General features: G+C 52.2%; 1 protein-coding gene across 2 annotated transcripts in view; it reads left to right on the plus strand.

Moving 5' to 3' along the window:
• The window catches only part of DNAH9 (dynein axonemal heavy chain 9), a 142,028-nt gene that overhangs the window by 104,870 nt on the left and 15,507 nt on the right, over positions 1–21,651 (plus strand). For both annotated transcript variants that reach the window (XM_069032621.1, XM_069032620.1), the window contains 6 exons: positions 1,694–1,842; positions 4,746–4,873; positions 15,921–16,148; positions 19,631–19,822; positions 20,149–20,340; positions 21,108–21,278. In XM_069032621.1, the coding sequence (XP_068888722.1) occupies positions 1,694–1,842; positions 4,746–4,873; positions 15,921–16,148; positions 19,631–19,822; positions 20,149–20,340; positions 21,108–21,278 (1,060 nt within the window). The remainder of the gene's footprint in view (positions 1–1,693; positions 1,843–4,745; positions 4,874–15,920; positions 16,149–19,630; positions 19,823–20,148; positions 20,341–21,107; positions 21,279–21,651) is intronic.

The raw sequence follows: 21,651 nt of genomic DNA on the forward strand, positions 1-21,651 counted from the left end.
TCTTTTGCAATCCCTTAGGCATTTCTGTTCCAACTGCCTCTCACCAGTCCTTGAAGGAGCTTCTCAGCTCTCTTAGAAAGAATTTGGCTGCCTTCAAAAGGCCTGAGTAATCCACCTGCGCTCCAGCAGCATTCCTGGGGTTTGGATATAACATTCCTACCTTTGAATCAGTGTTCAGTGTCTCTCTCTTTGTAAAGCAATGATGTCAGGAGCTCACCCTGGGGGAATCCAGCCAGAACATTCTCCACGCGCCGTGCTCTGCTCCGGCAGCTGCTCTGGAGCTGAACCTTTCCCTGTTCACTCCCTTGTATTTTTCTTTGTCACTCTCATGCTCCAGATATTCTTAGAACACCTTCCCTTTCAGCTTTCCAGATCACAGTAATTGTGTAAATCATCTGGACTTCCTGTGGATTGGTGCTTCCTCTGGAAGGCTGCTTGGACTGCAAAACACGTGGCTGGTTCTTGTATCTCGTACCTTAACTTATTTCTTTTCTCCTGAGATTCCTGAGTCAGAATCAAGGCATTGTGCTTCTGAGTGCAGCCTTGGGCTGGCAGCTCCCACTGCTCCCCATTCTCACTTCCCTCTGTTTGTCGGGAGCTGGTGTCTCCTGGGGCATCCCCCCCTGTACACAGGGCCGGCGTTGCTCCCGAGGGACAGCCCTGCAAGCCCAGCTTGCAGATCCTCTCCACAAATATTTCATGCTTGTTTCCCTAATTTCAGTTTCTAAATCGCTTGAGTCATCAAAATTGGAAACTAATTGGAGGACAGGTCTTATGAGGAGAGGCTGAGGGAGCTGGGAAAGGGGCTCAGTCTGGAGAAAAGGAGCTCAGGAGGGGCCTCCTGGCTCTGCACAAGTCCCTGACAGGAGGATGCAGGGTCGGGCTCTGCTCCCAGGGAACAGGGACAGGACCAGAGGAAGCAGCCTCAAGTTGCACCAGTGGTGCCATGAAGATTTTTGCCTTTTCTTTATACCCCTGTTATACCTTTTTACAACTTCTGTATTCTCAGTGCTTTTTGCCTACATTCTTGGACTTGTTTGTTAAGCTAAGAGACCAAACATTTTAGAAGCTTCGTAGCTGGGGATCAGTGTGCCCCAGAGCCCAAGGTGCTCTCCAGAACACATTCTGTAAACTGAGATAGAACCATCCAGGGGAAGGTTCCTTGGGGAGGGGGGCTCACTTGAGCCTCTCATTGGGGAATCTTTGATAGATCTGCTAATTAGTAACATCTATAATGATATACTCAATGCTGGGGGAGAGGGGGGGACACAGAGACTCTGCAGGGTGCATCTCGATGCACATGACCTGGACGTGTGCACCTAAGGATCCTTAAAATAAATACCAAGGTAAAATCCCTTTTCCCCTTCTAACCGTGTTTGACTCTTGATTTTAAGACCAGGAAAAGGCATCACCAGAAGAGGTTTAGATTGAATATTAGGGGAAACTTTTCCAGCTGAAGGGTTATCAAACCCTGGCACCATCCCTGGAAGTGCTCAAAAAACCTGTGGGTGGGACACTTGAGGACATGGGTTATGGTGAACACGGTTGGTGGTGCTTGATACTGGTCGCACTTGATAGCCTTGGAAGTCTTCTCAAACCTTCATGATCTGGGATTCCATGATAATTTTCTGATTATTTGCAGGGGAATCTGCATTTTCTGAACAAACTGGCTAAAGTTGTTTCTCTCTGGCAGAGATTTTGTAGAAGAAAAGCTGGGCAGCAAATACGTGGTGGGGAGATCCCTGGATTTTGCCACGACCTTTGAGGAATCAGGGCCTGGAACCCCGATGTTCTTTATCCTGTCCCCAGGAGTGGACCCACTGAAGGATGTGGAGAAACATGGTAAATAAATAAATCCTGTCTCTAGGCACACCACAGCACTGCTGTTCATCTGCTGCATTATTATCTTAGCACGACACGCCTGTTTCATTGGGGTTTTTTTTTCCTCATCTCTTTGTAGATAATGAAGTAATATGTTAAAACCAGATAATTGTGCGAGGATGCGACGGGATTTTGGGATGGTTTTATTGTTTTTCTTAACGTTTCTTGGATTTTCATCTTAAGTTTAAATTAAACTTGTCTCTCTCCTGCACTGCCTGGATTCCCAGTGTGGTTCACACTGCAACAATCTCTGAGTTGGGTTTGTGCACAACCTGTAATTTACGTCAGAGCTATCTCACATGCTGTCAGATGCTTGTTGCCAGGAAAGGTTGAACCAGAGGACCCTTGAGGTCCCTTCCAGCCTGCTATTCTATGATTTTATGATAACTAAAAATAAGCAACAGCTCCCTGTAACAGATTGCTGCTTTATGGCAAAGTTTCCAGGCTTTCTTCCCATCCTTCCTGAGCTGATTTCCATGTGGATGGTCAGCTGTGGAGCTGTCAGCTGGCTCCAAAGCCAAAGGGGCTTCTGGGAGATGCCTCCCTAGAGAAGGCACTGATGCCCTTGTGCTGCAGCCACTGCTGTGCTCCAAAGCCGCCCTTGTGTAGAACTTGCTCTGGGTCTTGGCTCCACTGTGAAAGAATTCCCATTTTCGTCCTGAACATCCCTCTGGAGCAGAGGAATCTGATGCCTTTGGGGCTGGACAGTCCCAGGACTCAACATCATCCAGGCTGGCACTGACCAGGGCAGGAGAACAATGACCTGTGGGTTCCTTTTCCTCTCCGCCTTCTGGGCCATCCCAAAATAAAGTTTGAGTGATCCTTTACCCACATTCCCAGGAGCAGCTCACTGTGGGGAGTTCCTGGGCTTAGCTTTGCATTTGAGGCTCCTTCTGCCCCCAAACCAGGTGTCATTACTGGGAATTGAAGGGACCCCCCCCCCCAAAGGAAGCTCCTGTCACGTCCCTGGCTTCCTTTCGGAGCCACGTTGGTGATCCTGTCTCTCACTGTTAGTTCCTTGTATGGGCAATGAAGCACTAAAATCAACCCATGAGCGGTTTAATTGGAATTGTAAAGATGAGCATAGCTGAGCACCTGGGGTCAGTCAGCCAGAAAAGCTACAGCAAGAAAAAGCGAGAAGAGAAGCAATGAAATAAAATCATTGCTCCAGAGCAGCTGCACCGGCCTTCGAGCTGCCTCTCTGGGGCTGCGTTTGGCTCCTTATTGATATTTTCTCTGTCCTTCATTAGGTTTTATTAAAGTGCAGGATGATTCCTGTGAATGGCAGTCAGCTTCTTGCAGATGCTGCCCACTCATGGCACCTTTCCTTGGCGTCATGGGGAGGGCCCTGCAGCAAACACCGTGGGCTGGAGGAGCTTTGTGCCCTTCCTGAGTGCCCATCCCCTCCCTTCTGCAGCCAGCGAGGAGGGGCAGGGCTGGCATTGCCAGGGCAGGCTCACTGATATCCCTCTGCAGTGAAAATAACAACCAATATTCATTTATTATTGGTCATCTGGTTTGGGGTAGTGCCCTGGTTCTGTGATTTGCCCCATCCCCTCTCGAGACAGTGGATCTTGAAGGCAAAGCAGAAGATCAGCAGCTTTCAAAGTTGGCAGCAGCCAGAGATGGTGGGAAGGAGAACTGGAAACTTTAAAATGTGGGAAGCTGTATCCCAGGGGAAGCTGTGGTGAGGCTCAGCAGAGAGCTGGAGTTTGGAGGTTTGTTCTCCTCTTGGCCAGCTCTTTCCAATCTTGTCCCACGAGATGGTTCCTAAGCCTTGCAAGACAAATCTTTTCTTTGTTTCACTCTAAAGCTTGCCTGCTTTTAGCAGGAATCGTGAATTCAGGATGCACCATCTGCAGGAAGGCAAACCTGCATGCAGAGATAAGTGTGGGCAATCCCCAGGGATCAGCATGTGGGGATGAGTCCTGACTCCCTGGCTGAGCCCAGCCCATCCTGGGGGATGTTCGTGGGGCTGTTCCCTCTGGCAGCACAAACTGGGGTTTTTCTGGGAGAGCTGTGAGAGGGACAGCAGCGGGGCTGCTCTGTCTGTGGATGACAGATTCCAAACCTGGCCAGGAGATCTGCAGCCATGAACACAGAAACGATCTGGGATGCTCCAGAGAGACCAGGGGAGGCTGAAGGATCATCACAGACCACATGAAGGGACACTGAAGAGCTGCCATCCTTCCCCCAGAGCAGGGCAGTGAGTGACAGGGGCTTGGCGTTCCCAGCCTGCAGTGCAGAGGTGGAGGGACACTGGGAGGTGTCTGGGTCGCTCCCAAACCACCCCTTCCCATGGCCTGTGCTGACTCCACTGGGGCCTTCCCACAGGAAGGCAACTCCAGTGATGCTCCATGAGAAATCTGGAGGGATTCACTGCTCTCCAGGTCCCAGACACCTTGCTTGAGGCCACAGGAAGCTCACACGGATTGCATTCCAGTTGCTCTCCCCAAACCGAGCTGGTGCACCCAGCCTGCATTGCAGGGGCTTTTCCCCACCCAGCTGTGGGTGTTCAAAGCCTGGTTAATCAGCAGGAAAAGATTTTAATTTCTTATCACAGTAAAATGTGTTTTTACACGAGGTTGCAGGGGAATAATGTTCTTTAAACAAGAAGCACTGTGTAACAACGTACCTTTGTGTGGATGCTGCTCTGTAATTAAAAGAGTTTGGGAGAAGCTGCTGCTGTTTGAGCACTTGGGCAAGGAGTGGGTGAGAGCCAAGAGAATGAGACAGGAGAGCTGATATCAGGAGAGGGATAGCTCATGTGTGAGGTTTGGTACGAGGGAACTCTGCCTGGCTGTGCTGGGGCCCAGCCCTGCCTCCCCACCAGGGTGCTGAACTCACTCCTTGTTCCCTCCTAGGGAAGAAACTGGGCTACACCTTCAACCACAGGAACCTGCACAACGTTTCCCTTGGGCAAGGCCAAGAGGTGGTGGCTGAACAAGCTCTGGACCTGGCTGCAAAGGAGGGTCACTGGGTCATCCTTCAGGTAGGGGGTCACTGGCCAGTGCTGCCCTTCTCCCAGCTTGTCCCACTGACATGAGGACAGCCTGCCATGCCTGTCTGGGGCCATGGGACACTGTGTGTCCCAAGCAGCTGCCTCTCCCTGTGTTGCTGCCATCCCTTGCTTTGATCAGGCCCTGCCAGTTTGGGTTTCTGGAGCTGTCTGTGGGGTGTGCACGAGCAGGAGCCTCGAGGGGAGGTTGTGCTGCACTTCCCTGCACCTTTATTTGCTCCAGGAATGAATGAAGAGCTCTGTTCTGGGAGCCCCTGGACTCATTCTCTGCCTGCTGCCCAAAAGTCCCCCTGCACCTCAATGAGCATGGAGGGGCCACTCAGGGAGGAAACTCTGCAGTGGGGCTGGCTCCTCTGTACACCCCAAACCAGGGAAATGCTGCCAGCTCTCATCACAACCTCACAAAATGCTTCAGAGCCTGCTGGGGTGCGGAGGGAGCTCTGTCTCTGTCAAGTGCTCTCAGGAGCTGCTCATTTAGTGAGTGCTTGGGTTTGCTGATGTGCACTCAGTGATGTCAGCTCTCATTACAGGTTTTGGGAGCCCCTCTGATTTCCTTGATGTGGATTATATAAACTTTTATTATCACTGAATTGTTTGCATAAAATTAGATTAAGACAAAGCTCTGAGTCCTGATCTGAGCCCTCAGGCCTGGTTACGAATTGAAATTAAATACCCTTGATATTTTGATCTTAATTTTTGCTTTTTTTTTTTTTTCTTGCAAGCTCCCTTTGAGGTAAACAATGCTGAGCTTCTCTGGAGCTTTTAATATAGAGAGGGCTGCAATCCTGGCATCTGCCTTTGAGGTGGTGCAGAAGGAAAGATGCAGCTTTTTGAGCTATTCAGTAATGCAGAGTGAAGAGTTATTTTCTACAACGCCTGTGTGCTGCTGTAAAGGATCTGTCAGCAGTGCCAGTCTCCATGTGCTGCTTCAGTGCTAACAGACAAGCACTGGGGGCCTGAAGCATTTTTATTACATCCATTCTCATCTTCTCTGGTGGTCAGAGCAAGCAGTAAGAGATCTCAGCAGACACTGAAAGGTAAAGGAGAATAAATCCTTCCCTGTGAGGGTGGGCAGGCCCTGGCACAGGGTGCCCAGAGCAGCTGGGGCTGCCCCTGGATCCCTGGCAGTGCCCAAGGCCAGGCTGGACATTGGGGCTGGGAGCAGCCTGGGACAGTGGGAGGTGTCCCTGCCATGGCAGGGGTGGCACTGGATGGGCTTTAAGGTCCTTTTCCACCCAAACCAGTCCATGATTTTATGATTCTGTGGTTAAATGAGAAGAAATCAGATTTCTGTAAAAGAACAATGTTGGTGGTTGGGCTGGCTGGTTTTCCAGGTGTGACTGTCTCAGGTTCCCCCTGAGCTCAGAGAGGAGCTCGATCCAGCTGGGTTAGGGTCAGGGTGCTCTGCTGCATGGGGCAGGCTCAGCAGTCCCCCAGTGGCCCTGGGGACAGGATTCCAGGTGCCAGTGCTGGGTCAGGGTCAGTCAGACATCTGGGATTGCCCCTGGTGTAGTCACAGAGCTGGTGACACTTCGTACAGGCAAATATTCCAGTTCTGTGCTGTGCTTGGCCTGGAGTAACGGGGCGTGGGCAAGAGTGGCTCAACACAGAGCTCAGAGCTCTTTCTGCTTTTGTTCCTAATCCCAGATTCCTGAGCAATCCAGCACTGAGGACCCCACGAGGAGCTGGAGTCTGCCTTGGTGGCAGTTCCCCCTCGGGACAGAGCTGGGCACGTCCAGCAGGGTTTGGGGCAGGCAGCTCCAGTTCCAGCATTTGGAGGAGTGACAGCAAAGCAAAGGCACTTCATTGTCACCCAGCCAGGCCAGGCTGCTCCACTCCAGAGCCTCTCTCTGCATCTCACTTTGCATTCCCAGCTCCTCCCAGGGGCTGGAGCTTCATGGATCAGGAGAAGGAGGGAGAGCAGCCTGAGAGGCTCAAGGTGTGTCCCCTACACTGGCAGGCAGGAACCCCTGGTCTGACAGAACTCCTGTAGGGTCAGCAACTTCCACGGCAGGAAAGCACCCTCTGGCCAAACTGGGCTTTAGAAGGTTGGGCAAAGCACCTTCTGAAGGCTGAAAATCTGACCTTTGGCAAAACCAGTGCTCAAACTCATCCCAGTGGGAGTCAGTGAGGAGGGGTCCCACAAAGGATTCTCCTGGCATCGTAGTCAGAGGGGGATCAGAGCAATATTTGCCTTATGGTTTATCTGGCAGGATCTTTCCAGCAAGGTTTTGGTGACAAATACCTCACAAGCAGTTCCAGGAGTGTTTGTACAAGATCTGGAATGCCACAGACGACTCAATTTACAGAAGCGTCACAGGATTTGTGGATCATTGCATTACTAATAAAAGAGAGGACAGAGCACATCTCAAGAGGCACTCGGGGTAATTTTACCCAGATTAATTAAACTCATTATTTCCAGGCTGTATCCCACCCACAGCACGGTTATACCCAGGCTTCTCATTTGCTTCTGAGCAGACAAAAAGCAACTGTTAGCTTTGCTTCTGTATTTTGCTATCCCCTGACCGACAGCTCAGCTCATGTGGAGCAGAGCTTCTCACACTCACATTGTCCAGGACAAATGCTTGAGGGGATCATCTGGGTGGCTTTTACACACGTGGCTCATTACTGGTCCTTGATTGGGACCTGACATAATGAGAGTCAAGTACTTTGAGCGCTAAGGAGTCGGGGAATTAGGTTTGTGGGAGTTAAAGGGTATTGAGGCAGCTGGGAGGTTCTTATTGGATTACAGGAGCAGGATCACTGCTGTGCTGGGGAGGGCTGCTGTCCTAGGGCCAGCTCCTCTCAGTCCTGGTGCCTTCTGACACGGCAGGAGGTGAAATGAAGACAAAAGCATCCATGTCTGTCATGGGAACTGCAAAGTTTCTCAGCTCACTCTGAAAATTCATGGGTTTTCATAAATGACTCATTTTATGGGAGAGAACAGCAGAAATCCACCCAACCCTTCATTTCCATGGGAAGACAATCCCCCTCACCCTGGCAGAGCCTGGCCAGCAGCTCCCTGCTCCTTTAGCACCAGTGTTGTTCTTGTCTGGTGGCTTCAGCTTTGCTGAGCCCTGGTACAGGGTGCTGTCAGATGAGGAGAGAGTGAAGCCCAGAGCTAAAATTATTCTCTACAAGTACAGATGGTCCAGCTGCAAAATAGGAGCCCCTGAGGCAAAAGTGCAGCTCTTTAAAGGAGACTTTGTTACCTGAGGGCTGCAGGAACAGCCCAGCTCAAGCCCAGCAGCTGCTCTGTTCCTGGCACTGAGGAGCTGAGCCTGATCTTTGAGCTCCACAAAGCCCCATTTGATAGCGGGCTCAGCCTCTGGGTCACCTTAGCAACAGTTCTTAGGTTTATAAGGCTTTGAAGCAAGGGGTGGGTACCATTTGGAAGTGCAGCCAGAGCTCATTGTCAGCTCCTCACGGCTCTGGGGGGCAGGAACAGCTGGGCCCCACAGCTGGAGATGCTCTGGTGAGGCTCTGTGCAGTGCTGGGGATTGTTCAGCCTTGAGAAGAGATGACCTGGGGATTCCATCCCCCTGGATGGTGAGGAGTGAAGAGCAGGCTCTCTCCAGTGGTGTCTGGTGGCAGGACCAGGGGCGATGGGGACAACTTGAAATCCAGGAAATTCCATTTAAACATAAATACAATCTTTTTTCCCCATGTGATTTCCCAAACACTGGATGTTGCCTGTAGAGTTTGTGGTGTTTTCATCCACAGGGCACCTGAGCATGTTCCTGGGCCACGTGCACTGCCTGCCACTGCTTTGAGCAGAGGGCTGGGACTGGGGGATGCCAGAGGTGCCTGCAGCCTCAGTGACTCTGTGATCTCTGCCTTCCCATGCTGAGTTATCCCTGGATCTGGTTTCTCTGATGCCTGCAGTCTCCTCTGTGCAGGCAGGAAGGAACTTTGCACTAAGCTACGGGTTAGCACAAGCTGTGTCTGCTTGGTTTCCCCCTCAGAAGCCTTTTGCTGATCCAGTGGCCACCACAGTCACCAAATGAGCTTTATCAGCTTACCAGCAAAGACACAGTGGAATTTGCTTGTGTTTGTTCAGATGCACGTTTGAATGCACCGATGGAGGGAAGAGTTCAGGCGTTAGATATTCCCAGTTTAATTGTAGTCTTCATCCATTAGCCAAAATGTCACTTCCCTCTCTTTGTGATCAAGTTAATTTAATTCTTGAGCATCTTTCCATTTTCCTAGGTTGCTGCTTCACTGAGTCAGGTTCATGTATTAAATTGAGTAACAGTGAGCTCCTGGAGCAAACCTGTGTGAGATTCATCACTGTATCATAAATCACAGAATCCCAGGATGGCTGGGGTTGGAAGGACCCCTGGAGATCCTCTGCTCCCACCCCTCTGCTCCAGCAGGGTCACCTGGAGCACAGGGTCACATCCAGGTGGGTTTGATCATCCCCAGGGAAGGAGCCCCCCCAGCCTCTCTGGGCAGCTGTCCCGGGGCTCTGGCACCCCCACAGAGGAGAAGTTTCTCCTCCTGCTCAGACAGAGCCTCCTGGGTGTCACTCTGTGCCCGGTGTCCTTGTCCTGTCCCTGGGCACTGCTGGGATCCGGCCGGCCCCGGCCGCTCGGCCCCCGGCCCTGAGGCGTTTGGACACAGGGACGAGGTCCCCTCTGGGCTGTCTCTTCTCCAGGGGAGCAGCCCCAGCTCCCTCAGCCCTTCCTCAGTCCCCTCATCATCCTCGTGGTCCTCACGGGACCCTCTGCAGTGGTTCCCTGTCCCGGCTGAGCTGGGCAGCCCAGGGCTGGGCACAGCTCCAGGAGCAGGGCAGATGGGCAGGATCACTCCCTGACCTGCTGACAGTGCTCTTCCTGCTGCCCCAGACCCCACTGGCCCCTGGCCCCAGGACACTCTGCTGGCTCAGGGACAGCTCGGTGTCCCCCAGGACCCCGGGTCCTGCCCATGACAAGGGGTTGGAATTGGATGATCTTTGAGGTCCCTTCCAACCCAAACCATTCCATGACTCTGTGGTTTTGACACCACATCCCAGGCCAGGCCGGTTACATCTCATCCCCACCCCAAACCTGGGAACAGCAGAGCCCTTCCCTGTCCCTCGGGGTCCCCCAGCAGCACCAGTGAGCACGGGCAGTGTGGGTGGCCTGGCTGTGCAGCCCGGCTGGCACAGGGGTGGAACAACAGGGAACATTTTCCAAGAGATCTCACAGGAGAACGAGACTCTGTGAAAACAACCAGCTCTCCTTGTCGCAGGAGGGGATTTGTGACAAGGCCTGAAGGAGAGGGGCACTTTCAGAGAGGGGCAGGGTCCCCAGTCGCTGCCAGCACAGGGAGGGGAGCATGTGCTGCTTTGTGTACGTGGTGCTATTTCTGATGGTTACCGTGGCAACGCCTGTGCTTTATGTTCCGCCTTGTGAAGGGCAGACACACAGAGGGGCTTGGGGGGGACCCCCCAAAGAAAGGCCTCTGGTGCTCCCATGTTCCTGCACGTGCACCCCAGCCCAGCCCTGCCCACAGCGCCTCAGCCTGCAGCACCTGCTCTGAGTGCAGGGGATGGTCAGTGGGGATGGTCAGCGGGGATGGTCAGTGGATGGTCAGTGGATGGTCAGTGTGGATGGTCAGTGGATGGTCAGTGGGGATGGTCAGTGTGGATGGTCAGTGGATGGTCAGTGGGGATGGTCAGTGGATGGTCAGTGGATGGTCAGTGTGGATGGTCAGTGGATGGTCAGTGGGGATGGTCAGTGTGGATGGTCAGTGGATGGTCAGTGGGGATGGTCAGTGTGGATGGTCAGTGGATGGTCAGTGGGGATGGTCAGTGGATGGTCAGTGGATGGTCAGTGGGGATGGTCAGTGGATGGTCAGTGGATGGTCAGTGTGGATGGTCAGTGGATGGTCAGTGGGGATGGTCAGTGTGGATGGTCAGTGTGGATGGTCAGTGTGGACGGTCAGTGGGGATGGTCAGTGTGGATGGTCAGTGTGGATGGTCAGTGGATGGTCAGTGGATGGTCATTGTGGATGGTCAGTGTGGATGGTCAGTGGACAGCCAGCGTGGACAGTCAGTGTTTCAGGCTGCCTGCGCTGGCTGGTGGTTATTGGTGGCTGGCACATCTCTCCACGCCGTGGCTGGCCGTGCTCTCCTCAGCCGTGCTCTCCTCAGCTGTGCTCTCTTTTGTTTTCTGACTGCTGGGAATTAATTTGCAAAGTTTCCTTCCACCCTGTGAATCCCTCCCACAGCCTCTCTGCCCGGCCTGGGCAGATATATTCATTGGAATTATGAATTCTTAGTACCAGCCCATGTTTTGCTGCATCTATTCCTCTCTTTCATCCCTTCTATCACAAAAGGACAGGATATAAATGCGCTCAATTATCACTGGGCTGGAAATATTCCCTAAGTTGGCTGTTAGCAGGCAGTGATACCCACAAATAATGATCACTGGGTGTCATGTCAACACAAGCAAAAGCAATTATTTTTGAGCTATCTAACACCACAAAAGCAGATGTGGGAAGAAACTACCAATTAGAGATGAAAACACTTAAGGTCAGATATGCAGACTATGATTAAACTGATACTTAATGCATGAGTTTTCTCTTGATATTTTCTTGAGCTCTTCCCCTGTTTTATTAAATCTCTGTGGTGTTGGAACCACTTTGGTTGCAGGTTTCAGTCCTGACTGTTTGACTTGTGTTTGTAGAGTGAGTTGGTTGTCTGGCCCCTGGGGATGATCTCATCTCCTGAAAGCCTGAGTGCATCAGGCCAGCGCTGGTGCAGCAGCACTCAGGTGTAATTGCATTCAGTCTGCTGCTCCTCACACAGTCCTTGTTTGTGAGAAAACAACCCCAGAACACAATCCTTTTGCCCAGGCATCTCCTCTCATCTCCCCCCACACCCCAAACTCCTTTTCACCCACGTGATACGAGCACAGCCCTAACTCATTTCAGGGAAGGGGACTGAATTTCTGCAGTTCTTAATAACAAATATTGTTCCCAGCCACGTCAGTCAGACTTGGGGCAACAGAACTGGAGGCAGCAAAGTGTCCGTGGCTTCCCCAAACAACAATTTCCTTGGCTCACACCCCTTGGTCCATCTCTGAGTGCTGACCCATCCCTGCAGCAGGTCCAAATCCTGATAACAGTGACAGCAGCCACCACTCTGTCCCAGCCTACAGGAGCTCAGCTTTTCCTTCCCACAATGTTCATCCTCTTCTCCAGTCCCAGCTGGGATCTCTGCATACGTAGCTCACCAGACACCTCACAGGAGGCACCTGCACCCTCTACCAGGAAAGCCAGAAGAGCTTTCTGTGTTCCCATGAGGGAGCTCCCGGGGTGTCCCTGTGTGGCACCAGTCCCTGTGTGGCCCGAGGCGCTGCCAGCCCGGCTCCTGCCTGCCCCAGGCACATCCCCAGCCTCAGGGAGGGGGGTGGAAATGGTGCAGGTGTGCAGAGATGTTGGAACAGGGCAGTAATGGAATCACCATCCCTGGAAGTGTTCAAAACCCATGTGGATGTGGAACTTGGGGACACGGGTTAATGGTGGTGGTGCTGGGGTGGGGGTTGGGTTTGGTGATTTTAGGGGTTTTTCCAGCTTTAAGGATTCTGTGTTTCTCTCTGTGACTTCCAGCTCAGCTCCACTCTGTGATTCTCTCAACTCCCAGAGCACCCTGAAGCAGTAAATTGGCAGTTTAGTTCTGTGTCGTATGAAAATGCTCTTCCACTTTTCTGCCAAAGCTTGCAGCCTGCTCTGCTCACCCTTCACTCTGTCCCTCTGCCCCAGCCTCTGCTCCCTCCACATGGGCGAGCCCTTTTTGATGGAGTGTCTCCTTTTGGGGGAGTTCGATCCTCTTGGAGCCAAGAGGAATGGGAGCTGGGTGCTGTTTACAAGATGAAGGCCCACCATGGATTTATGGAGTGGCAGAACAATGTCTGCAGCTTTATTCTGTGCTCCTTTGCTGGCATTTGATTGCTGTTGCATTGTTAAGCATTGAAGTGTTATTTGCAGGAGACAACTGTGAGGACTCTGAGATCTCTTCCCTGAGTGATAATAGTTAATTTTGGACCCGTCAGTGTGTGTATCTGTAGCTGGGGTTGTTTTCCTGAGTGCATTACTCTGCATCTATCAGCGCTGAATTCCTTCTGCAGTATCATTGCCAGTCACTTAGAGTGATGGCATCCTCCTGCAGTTCCTCACTACCACGCTTTATTTTCAGGGCTTGAAATGACTTTGTCTTATGAGTAATTTTGTCAGCTCACCAATCATTTGCTCTTTCAGATGGTTTTTGATCTGATGAGAAGTCAAAACTCCACCAGTAGTTTCCTACCCCTGGTACCTGTGTTTTAACTGGTTGGCAGCCTGTGAGACCTTTCCTTTTGCCTGCAGCAATACTGGTTTTGGGAAGATAAACAGCTGGTTCTGATGAAAATCCATTCCTGGGGATACAGTGACCCCACCGAGACAATTCCTGCTCCATGCTGGTGTGGGGGGTGCCTGGAGAAATCCCCTCTCCAGCCCCCAAGAAAGGAGTTCATGGGGATGAGCTGCTGTGTTTAACCCAGATGGAAACTGAGCCCCACGTGCTGCTCCCTCGCTGCCCAGGGGTGGGATGGGGAGAATGTGGGGTTAACAGTGAGAAAACTCATGAGCTGAGGTCCAGACAATTTAATGGGGAAAGCCAAAGCCACCCAGGCAAGGAAGCAAAGCAAGGAATTCATTCCCCATTCCCCTGGGCGGGCAGGGGCTCAGCCATCCCCAGCCAGCCGGGCTCTGTCACACCCCGTGGTGACTGGGGAAGGGAAACACCATCCCTCCCGACATTCCTCCTTCCCCTGCTCTCTGCTGAGCAGGATTCCATATGGCTGGGACATCCCTGGGGTCAGCTGGGACAGCTGGGACAGCTCCTTGTCCCCCCAGCCTGGTCCCTTGGCCGTGTCCACCCTGCTGAGCAGGGACTGACCCCTCCCAGTGACCAGCACTGCCCCAGGACAGATCAGCCCCAGCCTGGGGCAGCTCCTGGGGACAGCAGCTCCACCCCAGCCCCAACCAGACACCCACAACTCAGACTGTGATAGCCTCAGTTTAGCTCTCTAAAATGGGTTGGAACTTGGAGATTCCTGGTTTTTCCTAACTCGTGCTGTTGGGGAGTGACTCCTGTCCTGCTGGAGCCCCTGCCAGGCTGGCTGCTGCCTCCTGAGCTGTGCTGCAGACCTTCCACTTCTGGGGTCCTTCTGGGGTGAGACCATCTGCTCCTAGAGACCTCTTGCTATTTATTACCTCATCGACTTCTCTAAACAGCTCTTCGTCTGCTGCTTCAGCTTAAGAGTCTTTCCAACAATTGAGAGCTAGAAGCATCTGTTATTTGAGGAGAGGCTGGGCTTGTTTAACCTCCAGAAGCTGGGGTTTGGCTCAGAGGGGTTTGTTGGTGTGTTTAAATCCCTCGTGGCAGGGGAAGTGCAGAAGATGGAGTCAGGCTCTTCATAATGGTACTGAGTGAAAGAGGAAGAAGGAAAGGACTAAAATTGAGGTACAGATTTCCCTTAAACATTCATTTCATTTCATTTCCCTATATTATGCTATTTTTAAATTTAATTTGGTTTTTTTTGTGAGTGTGGTTGAACACTGGCACACATTGCCCAGACAGGTTGTGGAGATTCAGCCTTGGAGATATCCAAAAACCCCAACTGGACACGGTTAACAACCTGCTCTAGCTGGCCCTGCTCGGAGCAGGAGGGGGGGATGGATGATCTTCAGGGACATTTCCAGCCTCAGGGCTTCAGGTACTCCACCAGGCTGTAACTGTGAGAGCCTCCCCAAGCTCTGCAGGGAATATTCCTGCAAATGTGGGCTGCTCTGGGCTGGCCTGGCCTTTCATGGGCGCTCCCTGCAGACCTCGATCGTGTTGTAGTTTTGTAGACTCTCTGGTAGGTTCCTGGTTTCTGGAAAAGGCTTTTTTATTAGCTTTTATGGTTTTCAAAATATTGTTTCTTATAGTACTTTTTGACCTTACCATGACTGGATTTTGTGCTCTTTTCTGTTTTTCTCATTTGGACAAAATTTCCACTTCGTGAGGAATGTAATTTTACTCCTAATAATCTCCATTACTCCGCTATTTAACCACGAGAGCTCCTTTCTGGCCCCATTTTTAGGTGATATATATTTATTCTCAGCCTCTAATATGGTTCCTTGATGTAATTTCTTTGCCACCTCCAAGCAGTTTGTCTTTCTGGCAGCTGCTTTTAATTTCGGTTTAGCAAGTTCCTTGTCCTTTCTTTGGGTGGGATAAATCACCATCCCAAGTGCCTGTGAACGCAGCCAGTTCAGATTGCACACCTGCCTTTAAAACACGGGTACTTTAGCCCACAAATCCCATTCCTAATATAACAAAAAGCTGTTTTCTTGCCTGGAAACCATAACGCTGTATAGGACTCCAGGGGAAAACTGAGGCTTGACTTCATCCACTTCACCATCTCCCCACGATTCTGCTTAATCTTCTGAGAGATGTGCCCAATTAGTTGCATGAATAAATAAATCCTTTTGTGTTGAAGGACTTTGTGAAATCACCTGTTTGACGTCTTTGCTGTTGAGGATCCTCACTGTAATTCTGATGAAAATGAACAAATGTTTTCATTTGAGCATGGTGGTGCTGGGGGGAGGAATAACAACTTTGCTCCCAGGAAAAAGAGCTTTTCTCCCCCAAGAATAACAACTCTGCTTCCCAGGAATAACAACTTTTCTCCCCAGGAATAACAACTTCGCTCCCCAGGAGTAACATCAGCTGGTATTGCTGAAATGAGGACAATTCCAGCACTGAGAGCCCAACCAGCCCAGCTGCCACTTGCTGCTCTGCTGCTGATTTATATTGATTATTCTGAATTTTAAAATGTTCTTGATGCACGTGGATCTTTGGGGCTGGGAGCTGCACACAGGCACTCCTGGGACAAGTCCCAAATTCCAGAGCGCATCCATGGGTGGGATGGGTTTGGTGCCTGCTCAGCCCATGGGGGTGCAACAGGGGGGACTGACCAAGCCTTGTCCCCTTTGTCCCTGCCAGAACATCCACCTGGTGGCCAAGTGGCTGAGCTCTCTGGAGAAGAAGCTGGAGCAGCACAGCGAGGGCAGCCACCGGGATTTCCGCGTCTTCGTTAGCGCGGAGCCGGCGCCGTGCCCGGAGAGCCACGTCATTCCCCAGGGCATCCTGGAAAACTCCATCAAAATCACCAGCGAGGCCCCCACCGGCATGCACGCCAACCTGCACAAGGCCCTGGACAACTTCAGCCAGGTAGGAGCACAGTGGGGCCCCTGACAGCTCTGCTGGAGCCCCTGAGGAGCATGCTGGACGTTGCCTCCCCAGTCCCTTGCATCTCGTAGCCTCTGGGTCCAGCACCCCCCTCTGCTCTTCCCCACAAGCCAGGCACAGATCTCTTTCCAAGCACTGGTTTTCCCAAGAGAAGGTTCAGGTGGTCCTGAGAAGCCTCTTTCCTGCAGCAGGGCACAGGACACCAGGCTTCTGTCCAGTTTAATCATTTTCTCCCCAGTGTGTGATCACAGAATCACACAGAATCACAGAATGAACCAGGTTGGAAAAGACCTTTGAGATCATTGAGTCCAACCTGTGACCCAACACCTCCTCATCAACCAAACCACGGCACTGAGTGCCACATCCCGGCTTTTTTTAAACATGTGCAAGGACAGTGACTCCACCACCTCAGAAAGGCTCTTTCAGTACAGAATCAGACTTCCAACTGCAGCATTGGGAGACTTGGTCATGTTTCAGTTGATTTCTCTTTCTGGATCCCTCCTTTCTGGGCTGGTGAGTGACCCATGCCATCTACCACCCAAAGCTGTGGGAGGTGAGCAGGTTAAACCTCGCTTTTCTGCCTGCTGTCTAACCAGGGTTAGAGGTTCAGAGCTGCTGGTCCGCTCCCATCCCACATCCCCCTCCAGAGCAGCGCAGGGAGGGTGGTGCTGTGTGCCCAAAGGCCATTCAGCTCAAGACCTTGCTGACATCAGGAGTGCTGCAAATCAGAGCTGGAAGCTGCCTGAAAGCAGGAGTTGCTTTGCTAGGATCTAAATTAGGCCCTGTGAGAGTGGCTGGGCCACAAGAGCAGCCTGTGGCAGTCTGCTCGTTGTGTTTGTTGCTCACAAACCCTCCTGTCACAGCAGGCACTGACCCCTGTCCCTCCTGGGCAGGGGAACAGCCCCGTGTGTGGAAGTGATGGAAACATTCCCGGTGCCGCAGAGGGTGTGGGTCAGTGCCAGCGGCGCTGCAAGGCTGTGGGTGAAGGAGCTCTGCTCTGTGGCCCTGCTCACACTGAGGGACAGGAGTAGGGCAGGATCCCATCCCTGCAGGACTCCCTGGGAGCAGCCCATGGGCCCCAGGACAGGATGGAGCCAGGGGTCTCAGCCATGACCCTGTTTGCCCCTCATGACACAAGGGCTGAGCACTCGTGGTGCTGATGATCCCTGTCCTGGGATGTCCTGGGGAGTGCCATGTCCTACCACCCTCACCCACACACCTTGGCACACCCAGCTCTCCCAGCAGGACCCCATCAGAAGGGTCTGAGATGCTCTCAGCCCTCGAACTGCCCTTTAGGATCACTGGTGCTGACATTACTCCAGCCTCTCCATTCAGCCCATGGCTGTGCTGGGAACGCACCCGCAGATCTTGCAGGGTTGTTTTCTCTCGTGGGGAATCTCTGCTTTGCTTTTGGGAAGCCCCACCTGCAGTGCTGAGTCCCATTCTGGGGCCCCAAACACAGCTGGAACGAGTCCAGAGGAGGCCACTGAGTTGATCAGAGGGCTGGGGCACCTGTGCTGAGAAGAGAGGTAGAGAGAGCTGGGGATGTTCAGCCTGGAGGAGAGAAGACTCCAGGGAGACCTTCCAGTACCTAACAGTACCCAGAGAGCTGGAGAGTGACTTTGGACAAGGGCCTGGAAGGACAGGACAAGGGGAATGGTTTTAAATTGAAGGAGAGTAGACCTACATTGGATATTGTGAAGAAATTCTTGGCTCTGAGGGTGGGCAGGCCCTGGCACAGGGTGCACAGAGAAGCTGTGGCTGCCCCTGGATCCCTGGCAGTGCCCAAGGCCAGGCTGGATGGGGCTTGGAGCAGCCTGGGACAGTGGGAGGTGTCCCTGCCATGGCAGGGGTTGGAGTGGATGGTGTTTAAGGTCCCTTCCAACCCAAACCATTCTGCAATTGCCTCCATAAAACCTCTTAATCTCTTGTTATCTGGGATGAGGCAAGAGCAGCCCCATACAATTGTGGACCCCAGGCCCTGTGTCATGGGATGGGGGAATGGGGCAGCTCACAGCTGGTTTTGCACTTAGATGTTGGTGGGGAGAGAATCCCAAGAGCAGGAGGGAACGTTGATGAGCAGGTGTGGGGGGAGGCACCATGCCAGGATTAATGCCAGCGGTCAGGGGAGATTATTCCATTTTTATCTACTGTCATTCATCATCTTGAACTCGACAAAATGTCCTGGAGAACACGGGAGGGGAGAAACTTCACCCCAAGTAACGTTTTCCTCCTGCCTCTGCTCATTTCAATCAATAGTAATTAGCATTTTCTAAATTGCTGGAGGATTATAAAGCATCTCTTATCAGAAATCCTGGAGCGAGTGGGTGGGGTCCCTTTCACACCTCATTTCCTTGCTTTATACAGAAGAGATGTTCAAATTTAGCTTCCAGCTGAAGGCTACAAAGAAGGCCCTTTATTCTGTGCAGGGGATATTGTTCTGCTTTGTAGCTGAAGAGAAATTCACAACTGAAGAGAGGCCAAATGAGAGTGAACTGGGTTGTTCTGGGGATGTTTCCTAAAATGAGAAAGGTGTTCTGCACGCATTTGAAGCAGTTCTTCATCACAATGCTGGTAATAAAGGGAGCTTCGAGTGCTGCCTCATCAAGGGGAAAACAGATTTTGGGATATTCTTGATTATCACATGCACTTGGTCAATGTCTTGCACCCTTTAGAGTAATGGATTCCCCCTTTTCTGCACAGACCCTGAGCTCTGTCATGCTCTCAGAGGATTAGAGGTCTCACATGGCATTTTTTTCAGATAAAGGTTGGACAGGGCTTGGAGCACCCTGGGATAGTGGATGGTGTCCCTGCCCATGGCAGGGGTTGGAAAAACACGGACTTTAAGGTCCCTTCCAACAGAGAGTTCTGTGATCCTGTGGCTCCCTCCCCATGTTTCTGGTGAGGGATGCTGAGCACGTGCAGGTGATGGGGCCTTGAGTGGGTGCACGTGTCCTTCCTTCCCTGTGTGTGTTCCTGTGCAAAGCCACTCGGAGCTGGGAACTGTCAATATTAAGTCAGAAAATATTTGTTGGAATTTGCCAATAAATTTGCAATGCAAAGCCACTGACTTTGAAAATTAGCACGTGTGTGTGAGATGCAAAAATGGACTGGAGGACAATTTGATTGGCCTCCTGTCCCAGGTAATGAGGGGCAAGAACAACAAGTGTTGGCAGGGGAGGTTCAGGTTGGATGTTAGGAGAAATTTCTTAACTGGAAGGGTGCTTAAGCACTGGAACAGGCTGCCCAGGAAAGTGGTGGAGCCCCATCCCTGGAACGGGTCAGAAAATACGGTTCACAATTAATTGGGCATGGGGCTATTTGGTCAAAGGTTGGACTTGATGATTTGGGGGTGTTTCCCAGCCTTGGCCTCTGTGATTCTGTGATTCACCCCTGTCCAAAGTCCGGTGTGTTTGTGTTCCCTGGGAGCCTCTGGGGCTGAGGGCAGGTGTCCTGTGTTGCAGGACACCCTGGAGATGTGCAGCCAGGAGAAGGAGTTCAGGAGCATCCTCTTCGCCCTCTGCTATTTCCACGCAGTGGTGGCCGAAAGGCGCAAGTTCGGCCCCCAGGGCTGGAACCGCTCGTACCCCTTCAGCACCGGGGACCTCACCATCTCTGTCAACGTGCTCTACAACTACCTGGAGGCCAGCTCGAAGGTGGGGGCACCACGGGGGGGCTCTCTGGTGGCTTTGAACTGCCAGGGGTGGCCTGGTTTGTGCTGAAGCTCTGGGGAAGTGTCCTGAAATGCCGTTTCCTTGGTGCCTTTGGGTTTAGAACTTCATGGTTCGGGGAACCTTTGGGAGGAGATGGGAGGCCTCAGTGCCACTCTCTCAGTGGGAGCACTGTGGTGTGATCCAGCTTTCCTGGGGCAGGATTTAACTCCTACCTGATGCTTGTTTGCTGAGAAAATGGAAGCAGTGAGGTGGGAGCCCTGAGGGTTCGGGGCAGTGCTTGGGCTCAGCCCTCCCTGCTCCACACCCAGGTCCCGTACGATGACCTGCGCTACCTCGTGGGGGAGATCATGTACGGAGGTCACATCACGGATGACTGGGACAGGCGGCTCTGCAAAACCTACCTGGAAGAGTTTATTAAGCCAGAAATGCTGGAGGGAGAACTCTGCCTTGCTCCTGGATTTTCCGTCCCAGGGAACATGGATTATAATGGCTATCACCAGGTAAGCCCTTGGTTTGCTGCCATTATTTGTGCATGTAAATGGGATGTCTTCCATAACTGCCCCATAATCTGCCTTAGGAGGCAGGAGCAGGGCTGCAGCGTTCCTGCACTCTTCCTCTTATCTCCCATTATGTTCTGTTCCTGTGGATGTTTCAGCATTCCCCTGCATGAACCAAGTCTAATGGTAATTTGCTACTTCATCATGGGCTCATTCTGTTCGTGCATGAGTAGAACAACTGTATTGGTGCTTGAGACTTAAGCAGGGCTCCTGGAAAATTACATCCACATACCGTTTGCTAAAATGGCCCTTTCAAACTCCTTTTATCATCAGTTTTGATGAGAATCACTGAAGGGTCTTGTTGATCTACTTACTGATCTCATCTGGTCTTTGTACACAAATGCAGTAGCAGAGAGAGGCACATTAGGCTGGTTTTGTTCATAAAACTTAACTACTGGAGGTTCAATTCCCACAAGAGATTCCAGGATGCTGATGCTGAAATGCACAGAAGATAATTGCTAGAGAAGGTCCAGCCTGAGACACGGAGCCAAGCCAAACTCCAGCAATTACAGAACTTTCCCAGCAGGAGTAGAAGCAGCTCTGTAAACATTTCTACTCTCCTTCCTCCATCACTTCCCCGGTGTTTCAGCCACAGGCAGGGCTGGGGCAGCCCGGGCTGACCTGTTTGGGGGATGAGTCCGGCACTGGAGCTCTGCAGGCAAAGCGCCCCGGACTGTTCCTATAACCTACTCCTGACTCTCTTTTTGCAGTACATAGATGATGCCCTGCCTCCAGAGTCTCCCCACCTGTACGGCCTGCACCCCAACGCCGAGATCGGCTTCCTCACGCAGCGCTCGGAGCAGCTCCTGCGCGCGGTGCTGGAGCTGCAGCCCCGGGACGGCAGCGCCGGAGAAGGCGGAGTGGGGACCAGGGAGGAGACGGTGAGGGTGCACAGGGAGAGCTGCTGGGGTTTGGTGCCTGTCTCATCCATCAGTCCTGTCTGGCTCAGGCTTGTCTGCTCTTCTGTGTTCTGCCTTTGCCTGCCTCAAGCTTGGTTTCATGCAGAGCATCGCGCTGGCGGGGTGTACCTGAGTATTGGCAGTAACAGGGCAGTGCCTCTTAATTACCCCTTGCACTGCAGAGCCTTCGTTATCATCCTCTGAAGGTGTTGCAAATAAACCTTCCCTGAGCAGCAGCCCCTGTGACTGGCATAGCAATGGGCCCCTGAGCACACTGCCTGCCACCTGCAACGTGCCACCCAGAGCTCAGCCCTCCTCTCGCTGCTGCCACCACGTCCCACCAGCTCCCAAGCTC

The sequence above is a fragment of the Aphelocoma coerulescens genome, chromosome 18 (assembly GCF_041296385.1).
Source record: "Aphelocoma coerulescens isolate FSJ_1873_10779 chromosome 18, UR_Acoe_1.0, whole genome shotgun sequence".
Classification (NCBI taxonomy): Eukaryota; Metazoa; Chordata; class Aves; order Passeriformes; family Corvidae; genus Aphelocoma; species Aphelocoma coerulescens.